Source organism: Equus asinus, chromosome 24 (genome assembly GCF_041296235.1).
Source record: "Equus asinus isolate D_3611 breed Donkey chromosome 24, EquAss-T2T_v2, whole genome shotgun sequence".
NCBI classification, from domain to species: Eukaryota; Metazoa; Chordata; class Mammalia; order Perissodactyla; family Equidae; genus Equus; species Equus asinus.
The window spans coordinates 43,051,992-43,070,254 of NC_091813.1; the positions used below are offsets into that span (position 1 = coordinate 43,051,992).

At 42.1% G+C, this 18,263-nt stretch overlaps 1 protein-coding gene across 1 annotated transcript in view; it reads right to left on the minus strand.

Moving 5' to 3' along the window:
• Positions 1-17,042: 17,042 nt before the first annotated feature.
• PDSS2 (decaprenyl diphosphate synthase subunit 2) overlaps positions 17,043-18,263 on the minus strand; it is a 269,187-nt gene continuing 267,966 nt past the window's right edge. The window contains exon 8 of the mRNA XM_044757198.2: positions 17,043-17,693. Within this exon, the coding sequence (XP_044613133.1) occupies positions 17,505-17,693 (189 nt within the window). The 3' untranslated portion in view covers positions 17,043-17,504. The remainder of the gene's footprint in view (positions 17,694-18,263) is intronic.

Below are 18,263 nucleotides of genomic sequence, written 5' to 3' on the forward strand. Positions count from 1 at the left end.
CCTGCGCGGTCAGTGAGGAGGTAGAATAGATTTTAAAAGAAGGCATATGCTAGCTCCTTCCTGCCCAGTCGCGGAGAGGGTTTGAATTAACGTATAGTTTTGGATTGCCATATCCTCTTCCAGACCACTCCAATTGGGAATTTAGTAATCAGACAAGTTCCTCCCCTTCGGGTCTGAAATCAAAAGGCACAACAAAGTTATCTAGGACCTTGAGGAACTACGTGGAACATTCTCGAACTGTATTTGGGTAGCCCATTTGAGAAGTCAGTACTAATTGCTATGCAAAATTAGCAAGCAGCCGGGAGCACCGAGCCCTGCATCCAGGGGGTGCTTTTATAAAGGAATCCATACGTGCCCAGTGTCATTCAAAACAGGATGATGAAAAGAATGGGGCCAAGATAGCAGCCCTTCAAATTCAAAAGACTAGAGTCGCCCTATCTACATTTAAAATAGGGCGGGGGGAGGAAGGGAGGAGGGCTGCTTGGAGGAGAATGGTTAATTTATACATTCCCAGAAGACAGAATGGAGGCACTTCGATTTCTGCCGGGAACTTGACTTTTACGCTCGCGCGTTAAATAACACGTAGGATACAGGACATCGCTTGACTTAGTTAACAGATACAGCAGTTTTAGTCTCACCTTCAATTTAATGTGACAGAGTCTAAAAAGTATAAGTTGAATTTCATCAGTTCAGTTTTCTAGGAGTTCCCAGTAGAAGAGTTAAGAATAGGATTTAAGCTCACTTTGTAATGTAATGTACTGTAATGTAAAATGACCTTGCTACATTTTTACCAAAGGGACTAGATAAAATGTGTGTTGTGAAGGGATATATCTTTAGCCAATCGTTCACAGTAACAACTCAGGTATTTAAGGAGAAATTAAATAATAAAACAATAGAAATAAAATAATAGAAATTAACATTTCTTTTTTCATATTGTTTGAAGCTAAAGACTTCGTCAAATACAATAACTGTATTAATAAATAGCATCTAAGGGTAAGCTGTGTGCTTAAGAGACATAGCTGACTTTTCAAAATCTCTCTCTGGAAACTACGAAGTGACCTTGAGGATTATGGTAAATTGTGTATGTCTTAATTTGCATAACTGGATCAATCTGCTTAACAAAGTAAGCTGTTTGTTCCAAACAAGTTAACAGATAGAAATAGAAGGTACTGCTATCTAGGAAAGGGGACCACCTACCTCAAATGGTTTTTGTATGTTTACGTGTTTCTTTTTCTTTTTTTTGAGGACAGGAAAATAGAACATAAAGGTGAAAATAACTACATGGGAGTAGTTGTATTACTGTTGTATTTTGGAGCCTTTAAAAATAATAGTTCTGAAAATGCTATTGGATAAAAGTAATGCCTTCTGAAAAAAATATGAATGAACATGGGGTAACTTGGGGAGAGGAATGAGGTATGAAAAACACAGTTCCCACCCAACAGAACCCTAAGTCAGCAGGAGCGACTGTTCATGTTCATAAGGATGCGTATAAAGACCTGAAAAAAATAACATGCGTTTTAGAAGTCTGCTTGATTGGAAATTTCTTAATTAGAAATGCATTTTTCAAGATTTCAGGTTAGAGCTGCTGCAGTTGATCTAATGAACTCATTTGCAATTTTACCTGAGTAAAATGCAGCAGGGGGAACCTGGCTACTTGGTCATATAAAGGACTCACAAAAAACAGTAACCGGAAAAACTCAAATGGAAAATGACACAGCATTTAGTAAAGAGTGGGATCTACATAAATAATGTAAATACATATGAGTGGCAGACAGACAGACATTAGATTTCAGATATCTTTTTACTGTTACTCTAAAGGTTTTTCTCATCACTAAAATATATTTATAGTTGCCAAGACAATATTTAGTAGGGCTTTTTTTTTTTCTTTCAGTAGTTAAGTCTTAAAACAACGCAACAGATTTCACTGTTACTTCTGAGACATTTCCACTCTATTTCTTGCCTGCTGGATGTCTAATTTTGCCAAGTCCTCAACTTCAAACAGAAGTAGCTGGCAGATCCAGATTCCGTGAATACTCTCACAACAGAAAAGTCAGAGGGAAAGAGTGGAGGGGCAGGAGAGAATATATTAACTTTATTAAATAGAACCGAAGGAAAGACATACCTTGCTAAATAACTTGCAAAACTGACTCGGTTGGGAAGTTGGGCTCGGGAAGTTAAGTTTAACCCCTCATGTGCTGTTGCGGGGGGCGCTACCTTTAGTGGAATCGGGAGCAGGTAAAGGACAGGTCACGACCCAATGTGGAAAAAAAAAATGAGGTTTTGAATGAAAAGCTGCAGAGAATTTGTGCTGGGCAGTTTTCCTTATGGGTAGAAGAACGAGTTAATAATTTACAGCAGCTTGCGATTTTAGGCACCCAACACAGCCATTGGGATCTGATTTTAGTGGAATATCTGGCTTGCACAATAGGATTCTGCAAAAAGGAACGTTAGGGAGAGTGAAAGCGGCAGCAGTCCCACTCTCAGTTTCAAGCCCTTGAGAAAACAAATGCCATCCGGACTTGAGCTCATTCTGAGCCCAGAGTGCTGGCTGGAGGCGCTGCAGCCACCAGGGCCCCGACACCCAGAGGGGTGCCCAAGGGCCTGCGGTTAGGAGTCCCCACACGGATCGCACACCAGCAGTGACAGGCAGGGAGCAGGGAGCCGGGCAGGCTGGTTTCCCAGCCAATCAGAGCCCATTAAAAAAGAAGAAAAAGGAGACATATCCTGCTCTAGGAACTGGCCCATTTTTAAGAAATTATTTCATGCTGTGGATCAAAAGCCTCTCTAAATGAAATGATATAAATACATACATACATGTACTTTTTTAGTCTTATTTGACTTGTCTAAAATCTTCTCTGCAAAATGAAACACCTCACAGAAATGAACTCGACACCCAGTGATCCCACTAGGAATCCATAGCAGAGTAACAATCAAGGCCCCAGCTACAGGAGTGTTCACTGCAGGATCGTTCATGAGAGCAAAAAATTGGATGCAGCCAACCCAGTGGCATCGTGGTTTAAGTCTGCGTGCTCCACTCCGGTGGCCTAGGGTTCAACGTTTGGATCTCAGGCACGGACCTACACAGTGCTCATCAGACCATGCTGTGGCAGCGTCCCACATACAAATTAGAGGAAGATTGGCACAGATGTTAGCTCAGGGACAATCTTCCTCACCAAAAAAAAAAAAAATTGGAGAGAACATAGAAACTAGTTAAATGACATGTGCTACGGCATACTACATAGGCTTCAGAAAGAGGGAAGGTGCTCTTTCTTATGGATACGGAAGAATGTCTATGACGTTATTGAGTAAAAGAAAATTACAGATCTATATATAGCATAATCCCATTTTTATACAAAAAGAAAAACATGTATGTACACATATCTGGGTGTGAGTGGAAGGTCTGGAAAATACAAGGGTGACAATGGTTACCCCTGAGTACAGGATGGCAGGGAGGGAAGAGGGACTTTTACTTTTCCACGTTGTACTTCCATTTAATGTTTGATTTTCTCTTTTCCCCCAATGGGCATCTATTGCTTCTGGAGCCCTTTCTACCTCCCACTGACTAAAAGAGAGTCGTCACCACAGCCTAAGGAGCAAAAGTCACCCTGGAGTGGGAAAAGTCATGCCGAGCAGCCGTGAGAACCGGGATTCGCTCCTGACACTGTCTCCCCTTCTACGTATTCTTAGGGCTTAGAAAAAAAAAAAAAAAGAAGGGAAGAAATCTTAGTAATAATGCTCCAAAAGAAAATATGCCATTTGGCTACAGAATCCATGGCTCCCTTCCCCCAAGCTTCTGAAGTGTCGACACCGTATTTTAGAGACGTAACTATGGATCTGTCTAAGGATTTCCCTAGAATCGTGGCACGCTGTTAGGGCCTGAGAAATAATAGGTGCTGACTGCCTGATTCGACCATACGGCGACTGAGGCAAAAAGGAAAGGGGGCTTGCCTGAGGCACACGGGCCTCTGGAAGGATGTTTTGGGTTCCTCTTTCTTTGCTATTCCCACCAAAGGCCAAACAAGTTTTAAAAAAAAGTCAGATTCTACCAAAGCGTGAAATATACAAGGTCTGTGCTTCATAGAGTTGTGTTTGTTTAAATTCACAGCCCCTAGGGGGCTGGCCCGATGGAGCAGTAGTTAAGGGCGCACATTCTGCTTCTGGCGGCCGGGGTTCACTGGCTCGGATCCTGGGTGTGGACATGGCACCACTTGGCAAGCCATGCTGTGGCAGGCATCCCACATATAAAGTAGAGGAAGATGGACACGGATGTTAGCTCAGGACCAGTCTTCCTCAGCAAAAAGAGGGGGATTGGCAGCAGATGTTAGCTCAGGGCTAATCTTCCTCACAAAAAAAAAAAAAAAAAAAATCACAGCCCCAGCCTCCAGCCTCATCCTTTAGTCCTCACGCAGCTTGGATCTCTTCCTCAGGAGGCCTCATGTCTCCCTTGTCTGGGTTAGGGGCACTGCTATGGCACCTTGTTTTTTCTCTGTCATTGGGACTGTTAGGGGCTGAATTGTGCCTCCCCCCCACCCCCCGCAAATTCGTGTGTTGAAGTCCTACCCCCCCAATAGACTCAGAATTTGACAGTATTTGGAATAGGGCCTTTCAAGAAGTAATTAAAGTTAAATGAGGTCATATGAGTGGGCCCTGATCCAGTAGGACTGGTGTCCTTACAAGAAGCGGGGGGTGGGGTCGGGGGGAGTGGGGGTGGTGGTGCCTCCACTCAGAGGAAAGGCCTCATGAGGACACAGGGAGAAGGCAGCAGTCTGCAAGCCAAAGAGAGAGGCCTCAGGAGAAACCAACCCTGCCGGCACCTTGATCTTGGGCTTCCAGCTTCCAGACCGTGAGGAAATCCATTTCTGCTGTTTAAGCCCCCCTGTCTGTGGATTTGCTTACAGCTGCCTGAGCTGATGCACAGACCCTGCTCACATGAAGCTATAACTGTCTTCTTATCTGTCTGTCTTCCCAACTAGAATGTAAACTCCAGGAGGGCAAGACCACGTTCAGACGCTCTGACTCTGTGGCTGAGACACAGTCAATTCTCGGCAAATATCTGCTGAAAGAATACTCGAACTGTTGTTAGATCTCATATGTTCCATTCCTCTTGCCCTTTTTATGGATGAAGAAACAAAGGGTCAAAGGTTAGGAGCAGGACTGCTCCTACTCCGTAAGAATGGTGCCTCCTGGAAGTGTCCTTGTACCACCGCTGCTGTTACAAGGGAATAGCCCAGAGGCAGGCAGCTAATTCATGGCGGGATCTGGGCCCCATGCCAGAACCCCCCACCTCCCAGTCTATGGCTCCATCCACCAGACCACACCAACTTGAATAATATCACACAGCTATAATGTTGTCTTGGTCTGCTCAGGCTGCCATAACAAAGCACCATACACTGGCTGGTTTAAACAACAGAACTTTATCTTCTCACATTCCTGGAGGCTGGAAGTCTGAGATGAGGGTGCCACGAGATCAGGGTGCCAGCATGGTTGGGTTCTGTGAGAAGTGTCTACTTTGCAGATAGCCACCTTCTTGCTGGGTCCTCACAGGGTAGATAGAGAGCAAGCTCCCTGGTCTCTCTTCTTATTAGGGCACTAATCCCATAGTGAGGACCCCACGCTCATTACCTCATCTAACCCTAACTACCTCCCAAAGGCCCATCTCCAAATACCATTACATTGTGGGGTTAGAGCTTCGACATATGGATTTGGGAGGGACACAAACATTTAGTCCATAACAATAGTGTTTTCAGATTTTGTCATCCTCTTTGCCATTGATTGCAGACCTGAGAGAGGTGGAACAGGTATATAACCTCCCCACACCAATCCATCCCTTTATTTTTTTTGGAGGAAGATTAGCCCTGAGCTAACATCTGCTGCCAATCCTCCTCTTTTTGCTGAGGAAGACTGGCCCTGAGCTAACATCTGTGCCCATCTTCCTCTACTTTATATGTGGGATGCCTGTCATAGCATGGCTTGACAAGCGGTGCGTAGGCCCACACCCGGGATCCGAACCAGTGAACCCCAGGCCACCAAAGTAGAATGTGCAAACTTAACCACTGCGCCACCGGGCTGGCTCCTCCATCCCATTTTCAACCAGATGAGAAGAAAATAATGTCCAGAGAGATTTCAAGGTTTGTAATTCATTCCTTCATTTAACAAATAATTATCGCCGGCCTAATATGTGCTGGGCACTGTGCCAGGCTCTAGATGCATACCTGGCAATTGGCATGACCTCCTTTATACCCTAAGTACTAATTCTTCTGCTGTTTCCCAATTAAGTCTGTTATTTCCCAACTTAATTGTTCAAAACATCAGTCGTGCTGACCAGAAGAGAATTGAATCTTTCCTTTCAGAGAATTTCATTCTACTCTAAGACACAAAGGCGCACTCAAGTGTTCCTTCCTGCTCAGGCTGGGCATTGCTGCCTCCTCTGCCTTTGCTCATGATGCTTCTATACTCCCCTTGTCAACTCCTAGTCCTCCTTCAAAGCCCAGCCAAATGTGCCCTCCATTGTGAAGTTTTCACCATCCCCCTTCCCCACAGAGGTAGCGCACCCAGGTCTATGCTCCCACAGTGCTCCACTCATACTCTTACTGCAGACAGCCCTTAACTCAGCCTAACTGGTATTACTCGATTAGACTGTTTATTCGTGTCTTCTGTGATGCTCTTGTACGGGACTCCATGAAGCCTCAGAATGCGTGTCATCCCTCCTGTTGCCTTCTGTGATAAGTATCTCAACTGGCTCTTCTTTGCTATGACTGTGACACATGCACTAGATGCTCCAGCTGACTGGGCTGGCGGCTGAGGCTTGAAATGTAGGTAGCCATCCAAAGCTTCTGGTGGACGATGTCAGACTTTCCTGGGTGGCTTGGTGCCAAGCCCTATCCAATAGGAGGACTCTGAAGAGGACGATGACAAATCCCCACAACCAAATCTTTTTAAAAAGAATACATGTTGGGTGGTGATGTTCTTTCCTAGAGCTGCCATAACAAAGTACCACAAACGGGGTGGCTTAGAGCATCGGAAATTTGTCGTCGCATAGTTCTTGAGGCTAGCAGTCCAGAATCCAGGTGCTGGCCAGGTTGGTGCCTTCTGAGGGCTGTGAGGGGGATCTGTTCAGGCCTCTCTCCTGGCGTCTGCTGGCCTTCTCCTTGGCTCGTGGATGGTGGTCTTCACGTCATCCTCCCTTGTAGTGTGTGTCTTTGTATCCAAATTTCTCTTTTTTATAAGGACACGGTCATATTGGATTCAGGTCCATCCTAACAACTTCATCTTAACTTGATCATCTGCAAAGACCCTATTTCCAAATAAGGTCACGTTCACAGCTACTGGGAATGAGGACTTCAACATCTTTTGGGAGACACAATTCGACTCATAATAGGTGGGAGAAGAGTAGCACGCTCACCTGGACTCAGTCCTAACATCCTAGAAGTACCGGGTCCCAGGGGTAATGTTCTGCTGACAAGGTGGCTCCCTCCGCTATAGCAAAACTCCAAGGATTTTTGCAAAAACGTCTGTCACTGCAGGAATCTGCCTTCCCTTTTATTTCTAAAGAATGTGCCTAATTTAATTTTGCTGCTGCTCGGGGACTCGGCCATTTGCATTCATATTTCCATGCCTCCACTGCTGTCGTTGTCCTGCAGAGAGAGGGGGGTGATAAATGCTTGTGCACTTGCCAACTGTAGAGCACAGGGCTTATGAGGTCGGACAGACCTGGACTTGAATCCAGGCTCCAACTTGTACTGAGTGTGAGATTTTGGAAGCTGCTTGAGCCTTAGCATGTCCATAATCACAGCATGTGGCAACCGCACCCTACGGGGTGGTTATAAACGAGGCAGTTCTGTGCGGCACTACACAGTGGCTGGCAGAAGGTTAGTTCCATAAAGGAGAGCTGTTATTTTTTTATTGGTTACGAATGAAGTGAGCGAACTGTTGAAATAACTAGCCCGGGCACATAACAGGGTTTTGAAAAACTCATTTCTGGTTTAGCAGCAAAAGCACAAAGTTTCATATGACCAGTCTCAACGCTGTCTGGAAGACACCCGTAGAATACCACTTTAAATTCAAACTCCACCCAGAAAGGAAAAAAAATACTACCATGTAATTCTAAAACATCCGATGGTCCCCAAACCACAATTCTGATGTTCCTTCTCCTTACTCCACCTGTAAGGAAAGGAACAAGGAGTCCTGCCATTTTTCTCCAGGGCAGGTCCTGGTAGCTTCCGTCACGTGTGCACACTGCTGCCACTACAGCCCTGAGCTAAGGAACCCAGCCAGTGAGAAAGGAGAGGTGGTGCCTGCAAGTCTCAGTTCATGCATTTGTGTGTACGAAATAACGATTTTCACAATTTACTTTCTGTTTTGAGCCCCATCCTTGTGGAGTCCTCCCCACCCCCACGGGCTTCCAGGGGCCTCTGCCCTGCAGGCACCTGCCCACATGGGTTCCTGCTGAGCTGGCCCTCACTCTGCTCGCCATGCCCTGCAGGCAGCGGCTCTGCCATGCCCAACCAGGGACATGGTCATCTCTTCGCAAGGCTGCCTAGAACAGGCCGAGGTGATGCGAATGCCTGCAGGGAGCACGCAGGGGAGTCTGAGAGTGAGGCAGGCAGTTTGCCTATTAAGCGCATTAGGAACATTCTTCACTTCCACAAAAAAACACACTAGCTCCTCTGTTTCTTTCAACATGAGCCATCTTCCGTCTATCTTTTGTTTCCCCATTTATGGAAAAGATCTTGGGTAAAGAGAAACATCCTCTCCTGTCTGGAACACAGCAGGGCAGGTGTCATGAGTGGCAGCTAACCCTTGGCCTCAGCGTAGGGACACAGCACGGACTAGGGAGGACCCTATGGGGACTCCGGGCACTGATTCCTTATCTCAGGCAGGCAGCCCTTTGGTGCCAGCACAGACTGAACCCAGTACAGCCAAATCTGCCAATTATTCAAGAGAAGCCCAAACCTGGATTTTTATGTGAAATTGCCTAGATTTTTAATGCTGAATGACCGAAATTCACACGGCCAAACAAAGTCAGGCCTCTAGCTTGTGGTCGCAGCCCACAGCCACACCTTCTCCCAGGGCAGGCGGCCTCCCAGCCAGGCTGCCGCAGATCCCACATGGTGGCCCTGCTTGTCCCCACCACCATGTCCAGGGTCCCCCTGCTTCTGCCCATGGCTCAAAGCTTCTCCCTACTGGGGCTTAAGCTTTTAGAAACAAAAAAAAGCTTGAGGGTGAGTTCAGCTTTCTCCTCTGTCTCCTGTTTTCGCTAAGACAATAAACCCAGACGGGAATATCTGCTAGGAAGCAGGGAAGGAAAAGGGGAAATACCAGGAGAAAAACTATAGATTAATGTCTCAAAAATAATATCCTGCCACACATACTTACTGAACATATCTGATCTGAGGTTATCTATCAAACAGTTGCAGAATTTCTCTGTGCTGTGGACTCTAAGAAGCACTAGGACAATCTTTGAGAGAGGAAATCCCAATTCAGCCAATTAATCAGATTCCATTTTTCACAGTAAAATAATATGTATCTAGCACAGCATCTTAATAATATATTATGATGTAACATTTAGTTTTATTAATATAGCACCTTGTTTTCTTGATTTTGCCATGGGCAATTTCTGAATTCAATAATAAGGTTTTTGAGAAAATATGTAATACCTTGAAGGTTTATCCACTGAGTTCATAGTAAACACATGATACTAGTTATTAATGAGCCGTCATTGGTTTAAAGGACTAACGTTATTACTGAGCCATTACTGGATTAAAGGACTAAAGCCACACAACCCTTGTGCTTTGGGAAGATGACAAATTTGGGAGCAGAAAGTTCAGACTCAAATCACTTCTGTTTCATCATTTTCTTTGGTGGTGGGAGAGATGCTGATCCCACTGTGTTACTGATTTGAGTGGTCAGGAGTCAGGCAAGAATATTAGAAATACACCAGATGAAAATCCTTCAAGTAGACGACCTTATTACCCTCCTGACCTATATAATCAGCTTGGAGCAAAGACAAATAATTGCTCTTTGGAACCTGAGTTTATGAGTTTGCAGGAAAAGGGGCCAGAGGAATTCAGTAATCCACATTACCTGCTTCTTCCCTCTGAATATTTTACATTAGAAATTAGAAAAGTTTGGGATTACTTTTCTCCAATAAAATTAAAAACATTTTTTTTTAAAGGGAAGTATTAGCCTCAGCAGAAATAAGTGGCATATGTACAGTGGCAGGGAGAAACTCATAAGTTTTGGGACAGACATGGCACATATATTGTGGTTCTCTAAGACTCAAACATTTCCTGAATTCTCTTTCTGGAGATACTGAAATTTTCAAATGCTATATATAATAAAATATATTACATCCAATTTGCTAGCTGGTGATTTAATAACACTTAAATATTTAAAAAATTAAGACATAAAAGTTACAGCTTCTGGAGTCATGCCAATTCTTCACGAGATGCTTGTTGCAATCCTGGCTTTCAGTAACTAAACTGTGTATTTGTGGAAACTGCATTTATTCAGCCTTGACATTAGGTAAGTAAGTAAATTATTTTAGTGCCAAAGGGATCTCTAGTCTGGAATACGTGAATGTGTTTTCCCAGTGCCCACATTCCCAGAGGATTCTTGTAGAGACAAAATTTGGCTCATTCAATTGTAGAGGGAGGTGGGAGAGACCATTTAGCACCTAAACACAGGGCTGAGCACCCGTGAAGTTGGCAGGAGGTGAGACCTCTCCGGAAGATGGCCCAACTGGCTTTAATGTGACAAAAGCTTTCAAAATTAAACAAATATTTATTGAACACCTACAACTGCAAAGCTTTGAGTCCTTTGGGGAATTAAGGAACGGGTAAGTGAGGTCCCTGTCCTCGCAGAGCTTTCAGTCTGCCCAAAGAACCCATCATGAACACTGGAAACTGTAATACAAAGCAGAAGGCGGCACCAGAGACACCCAGAGAGGGGGGAGCCAGGGAGCTGGAATAGATCCGGAAGGCTCTGTGGAGGAGGAGCCTGTACCCGGAGCCCGCAGGAAGGCTGAGTGGGATTCTGACCCAAGAAGCCTGGAGGAAGGGCATTCTGAGCAGGGAAGACTGCAGGCAGCAGCTGAGGCAGGAGACTGCAGGCGATATCTGGAAAACTATAAATAGCCCTTTTGAGTCAAAAACAGAGAGCCTTGAAGTTAGAGGGCAGGCAGAAGTAACAGGTAAGGTCAGAGAGAGCTGGTGGACAGATTAAGGCCTTTCTCTGGTCTGTGACACAAGTCTTCCAAAACCTGACACTCAGCTTGGTGCTTGACTATTTCATGGAAGACAAACATGACCTCCGGCAGCCACAAGCCAAGAGGACCCTCATTGCAAACGGCCAGCTCTCTCAGAGTGCCTATCTCTGACGTCCTTTTAGTGACCCAGCCATAACTCAGAGGTGGAAGGATGCCAGGAAGAGTGATGGGGACAGAAACAGAAACAGAACCAATAAGTGCCTCCTGCCCCCTCTACAGTCTTGCACCTACATGCAACTTCCAAGAGGCCCAATCTGTGTCTTCAAGGGGCGCGCCTAAGAACACTGGAGCAGGGCCACCTGTTTATATAGGGAAGGAAAAGCTGCCCCCCAAAACGGAGAAATTTAACAAAGAAGTAATCAAACGAAGAATTTCTGAGCCTGCTGGGTGACAAGAGATCATCCACAAAAGGCAACCATAAATTTAAAATGTCATGGCATTCAGGTAATAGGGTTAATATTCTCTGGATGGAATTTTCCACTTTGCATGTCATCCCTTTTTTTCCTGTTTGAATTTCAATAAATCTCAATCTAGTAATGGCTTTTTATAGCCAACCAGAAACACTTGCAGTAATCAAAGGCTCTAAAATAAAAAATATAGTGCTACTATCTTGTAAGCATTCATGGGATCCTTGATAAGCACAGTAAAACCCCATGATAATGCACACATCAGAAATAAAATTTTAGGTATAATGCAGAATTGGCAACTGGCTCTCATTCTCTGCTTAGCCCCTATTTGAGAACAGGACAGGGGTGAGGGTCAGGATGGGGGTTAAAGTTCTATGCTAGGGTTGGGGTGGGGGTCTTGGAGTGGAGGCCAAGGTCATGAAGATGAAGGAAAGGCATGCAAACTTGTTTCAGAAAGAGACGAGGTGAAGGATGAGTCTCTGGTTCTCAGTATTCTCCCAGCTGAATCTCTGAATCTGGTCAACTAACTGGGACATTTCTGGAGTTACTGATGCTCTTCTGCTGCCTCTGAATTCAGAATTGTCCCCAATAATATTTAAGTTGGAGCCAACCACCACCACCAGGTGGCACCAAATCACAGCTCGAGTTGGGCATGAATTTAGATAGGGCAGCTGGACTCCCAGAATTCCTCACCAGTTGGCTTCACACTGGTCATTTTGTTGTTAACTTTGCAAAAAATTGTGACCTTAGATTTCACATGACTGAATTCTTTGGATCTCACTTATCCAATTACAGTAGGGTTTTACTGTACTAATTTATGATAACCAACAATTGAGGCAAGTACTCTCTTAGTAGACGAAAGACCAAAGGAGACTAAATTAGATATTATGCTAATTGTTTTATATATCTTCAACAAACTAGGAGGTATAGTTTGAATACTATGAAACTACCATTTTTATAGGTCAAAAATTGTCAACTACTGACATTTTCACATAGTTCAATCTAATAGTTATTATTGAACTATTCCTTGGGTGTTGAGTTCTATATATACTTCATAGTTTGAGCATATTATTGTATTATTAAATATTTCAGTATGTGTATTTTATGTCTGCTTGATCCATTTCTGAAAGATGTAGTTAAAATCTTTTAACTATAATTTGATTTATCCATTTCTCCCTGCAGTTTTTTCAGTTATTCCTTTGTATATTTTGAGGCTGTATTGTTAGGTGCAAACATGTTTTTGATGGCTATATCTTCTGGCCCTATTGTTCCTTTTATCAGCATATAACACCATTCTTTGTCCCTTATATTTTTTTGCCTTATATTCCATATTGTCAGATATTAAGATTCTTCCCCCTTTTTCTTTTGGTTCATATTTTTTTCTTTCTTTTTTTGTTTTTGGTGAGGAAGATTGGCCCTGAGCTAACATCTATTGCCAATCTTCCTCTTTTTCCTTGAGGAAAATTGTGGCTGAGCTAACATCTGTACCAACCTTCCTCTTTTTTGTATGTGGGATGCCGCCACAGCATGACTTGATAAATGGTGTGTAGGTCCATGCCTGGGAGCCAAACTCATGACCCCGGGGCTGCCAAAGCAGAGAGCACGAATTTAACCACTACACCACTGGGCCGGCCCCTTTTTCCATCTTTTATTTTCAATCTTTCTGTGTTTTTTTGATTTAAGTTTCTCTTTCAGACAACTTATTATTGGACCTTGCTTTTTAACCCAGTCTGAGAGTCTGTTTTTTAATTGGTAAATTTAATTTATATTTATTATAATTCATTCGAAGTACTTATTTCTGCCATTTTATTCTATATTTTCACTTACTATACGTTTTATACTTCTTTTCCCCTTTCTACTTTCTTTTCTTTTTTTTATTGAGAGATAGGTACATATAACATTATGTTAATTTCAGGTGTACAACATGATTAGATATTTATATATATTGTGAGATGATCACAGCATATAAGTCTAGTTAACATCTGTCATCATACATAGTTACAAAGTTATTTTTCTTGTGATGAGAACTTTTAAGATTTACTCTCTTGGCGACTTTCAAATATGCAATGCAATCTTATTAAGTACAGTCACCATGCTGAACATTACATCTCCATGACTTATTTGTTTTATAACTAGTGATTCTATCCCCTTCACCACCCTGACTCCCCTGCCCTGCCTCTGACAACCACCAATCTGTTTCTGTATCAATGAGTTTGGGGTTTTTCTTAGATTCCACATATAAGCGAGATCATTTGGTATTTGTTTCTCTCCCTTTCTCCTTTCTATTGGAGAGTTTTTTTTTTTTTTTTTTTGCTGGCTTAAATGTTGAGCTTTCAGTCTGCCTGGAACCTCTTTTATTTCAAAGCTCATGTTCTGTCTGTTGTACCATACCAAGAATTAGATGTCAGTGGAACCTTAGATATTTGTCATCTACACCACTGGATGTAAAACTGGAGTGTGTGTGAGAATTACCTGGAAGCTTATGAGAAATGTTGATTCCTGGACCTCTTCAGAAATTCTGGCTCAACAGGTCTGGGCAAAGCCCTGATTCTAAAGCAAGCCCCTGATTTTGATGCTGGTGGTTCACAGGCCACATTGTGGAAATACTGTTCCCCTCCAACCCCGTAACTTTCCACATGGTAAGCTTTACACTGTCCTTGCCCTTTAAATATCACTTTTTCAAGATACACCCTGGGGCGGGCTCTGATCATCTCCTTTCTAGAGTCCTTCTCACCTTACATTGTCCTATATGTTAAAAGAAGTCTCTAGACCTACTTCCACAATCTATATTCTTCTAATTAGAGTTTGCAGTTCATTGCTCCTTTACTATTACTCTATTTGGCTTGCTTGCTTCATCATTATAAAAACATACGTCCTTTAACAGCACTTACTGAATGTCAACCTCTGTAACAGGTGCAGTTTCGGGCACTCAGCAGCCACTTTACTAGGAAGCATGACTGTCTCCATTTCTATAAGAAAGTAAGAAGAAACTTGGGGAATTTGCCTAATATCCCCTTCAGTGGAGAAGCTAGTATGTGAACCCAGATTTGTGTGTTCTATTTGTTATATTCCACTACCTTCAAAGCGAATCTGAGGGGTTGGCCCCACGGTCTAGTGGTTAAGTTCGGCGTGCTCTGCTTCAGCAGCCTGGGTTCTGTTCCCAGGTGTGGACCTAGTCCACTGTCAGCATCTATGCTGTGCCGGCAACCTACATGTAAAATACAGAAAGATGGGTGCAGATGTTAGCTTAGGGCAAATCTTCCTCAAGCGAAAAGAGGAAGATTGGCAACAGATGCTAGCTCAGGGGGAATCTTCCTAAGTGGAAAAAGAAAAAAGAGAGAATCTGATCCCAAGAAGCCCACAGGGTAGTGGGGAAGCCACAAATAATCTCAGTTTCCGGTCATCTTTGTATCCAAGACAATGCTTTGCACATAGTAACGTTAAATAAATGTCAGTGAAAAGAAAGCATGAATTTATCCTGGTTTCTTACTTCTTCCTCTGTTGATGGTTTCCAAGTCAGGGGAATTACAATCTGGTAAAACAAAGAAGCAGCAAAGAGGGCTGTTGGGGAAAACATGAATTTGGAGACAAAGCAGAAAGAAGAGCCTATGTCACACAGTGAGTTTCTTTCTCTGAACAGCTACTGTAACAGGTCATCGAAGTCCCATTATGTGAAAATTGTCCATTATAAGCCAGGGCTATTTTCATTTTGCATTCTTCAGTTTATTTTTCTAATTAATTCAATAAAAGTTTTTAAGCAATACAAAAATGTAATATTAGTATGATTTTCTCCTTCCGGTACTCAGTTTTATAATGCTGATGTTGGACATAATAGAGCAAGCAACTATAAGTAATTGTAGAAATTATTGCTGGGAATTTGCATATGAAATACACACCTTTTACTGCCTCTAGTTGGCATTGTTAACTAGGTTATAAATAGTACAGCGGACACATTGCAAACAGAAAGTGCTTTTTGATGGGCACATGCTATGAATGGAAGAAGTGTTCAACACAATGTTTAAGTCGAAAAGCATTCATTAGAACCAGCCAAGAGGGAAAGTGGCTTATTTCCTAATCACAACCTTGCTTAAGAATCCAGTCATATAGAAAGACTATGGTAATGCTTTCTAAAAACAGATATTTATGCAACTATTTGGGTAAACAAGTGATACATCTAGTCTATAAACATATTTTAACGGTGTTGATAGGCACTTTTAAGAAAATTGAGCTGTTCCCTTTGGATTAAATAATCTCGTACAATGTGCATGTGGAGCGGCAAAGGAAGTGATAGGCCTAAGATAGAAGTGGAGAGTGCAGTTTATATTTATACCACTCTTGGAGATAAAGCTCACAGTAGGTCATTTTGCTGAAATCATCTACTAGAATTTGAAAATTGAAAAACCTTCTTGAAAAATTTTATTGTGACAGAACAAAAAGATGCCATTCATTCTGATTGTATGACCATAAAAATTGTAATTAGTAGGGCAGTCTTTTTGCTGGTGTTTTATATTGCTAGAGGGCAAAAATTCAGTAAGTGTTACTATGCAGCCTGCTTCAATCATTATAAGGTATAGGTACAAAGACTGGTGATGACTTTTGAAATGACAAATATAACATTTGTGGACATCATTACATTTTTTATGGGCTGTAATAATTTGATTTTCAAAAGTTTGTTTTTTTTTGTTTTGTTAAATGGTTATAAAGCAACTATGACACAGAATTTTAATGATGAACTACTCATCCAGATGACAGAAGAGGTGAGGGGGCTAGGGACAAGATTTTCTTCCTACATATTTGTTTTTAGGTATCTATATTTGCCTGAGTGCCTGGATACCATAGTGATAGCCTAGCAACAGCTAGATACAAATTAAGGTAATCTGTCATGCCAGTGTCTGATCATAAAAAGTTGGTAGGTAGCATGCTGGGAAAGAAAACATAGATGTTTAGATGTTTAATGGTTTAATCAAAAACAGACTTGCTCTCTCTACTACCTGCCTTTGTCCATCTCCTTACCTCACGTTTATATATATGTGAATCTCTTCATAAAGAGATTAGAATCTAAAAAAAAAAAATCCCAAACAAACTCCTGTGTTATAATTGATGGAGTAAAACAAAATGTAAACCCTTCTTAACTAGGGAACAAAACAACATATTTTAATCTTTCTGAAATAGAAACTAATGGTCACACTAGTGCATGAACAGTGTTTTACAAAGACTTTTCAAAAGGACTTTTTCATACTAACGGGCATTTGATTTCTCTTGATAGCTGTTAGGATGACAAAGTTACATAAAACATCAATACCTTTGGACCAGCAGACTTGGATGACATGATGGATACTGCAATTTTTAAATTCAACATGCCATATGATGCCTTTCATTATCTTTATTGTGGTAATTTATATGTAAAGCAGAGAAGTAAAATAATCTGAAAGGAAGAACATAACATTTGGAAAATAAAATCACCTTGCTTTTTAGGGCTATTGATTTTATTTCAAATACCCCAAAATGGTAAAATATAGGTTAAAGCAAATAGTTGTTAGCTAGTTGAACAGAGATGGCAAACAGACGTCGAGTTGTGTGCCATCTCGGATAAATTAATAGTGGTTGCCTCGAGCGCTATGTTGAGGAGGATTCTGAGGTTCTGTAACAAAAAGGGCTGTGAATGATGAGTGAATGTCTGTTAGCGCTAGGAGGGAGACCAGACGGTAAAAGACTTGTTAAGTGGGATGCAGGGTGTGGAAGGGAAAGAGAATTAGTCCAAAAGACCCAAACACAAACTTTAAATTTATTTTTTCTTATATTTTATATTAAAATGAATGCAAATCTTACATTTAATTCCATAATATATATATCTGGCATGCCACAAAGTTTAAATCACCTGTAAAATTACCTAACCTCAACTTTGTAGAAAAAAAGTATGTTCTTAGACAATGTGCATGTTCATATCTGCGGCTTCCCACAGCCCCTGCAGGCTGCGAGTATCCCCGGGAGTCTCTGCACCCTGTTGAGTGAAGCCACGCCTAGAAGACGGAGAGAAATACAAGCGTTTAGATCTGTGCACGCTAAGGGAAGATTCAGAGAAGTTAAGTCACCGGCTTGTCAGTGGCGGAGCTGGCATTTGAAGATTCTAAAGCCCAATTCCCTAACAAAGACTCAGTCTTTTTTCTCCAAAGACAAGTCCCAGGATGCCCTGGGATTCAGGGTTTGGTACTAAAGTACTGATCTGAAAAATGACTTTGGGGGCCACAGAAGACCAAATAGTAACTAGTAAATTGGCAATTTTAGTATAGTTGTTAAAAAAGAAAAGCCTGGTTTCTGTTTGGGGTGGAAAAATTGTGGAAACAGTGGTGATGGTTGCACAATAGTGTGAATGTAATTAATGTCACTGAATTGTACACTTAAAATGATTAAAATGGCACATTATAGCATATATATATTGTGTATATATCTATATCCACAACGAAAAAAAGAAAAAGAAAAGAAAATCATGATTCAGGGATTGGAAGATTAATATTGTTATGATGGCAGTTATCCAAAATTAGATCTATAGATTCAATGCGATCCCTATCAAAACCCCAGCAGGCTCTTTT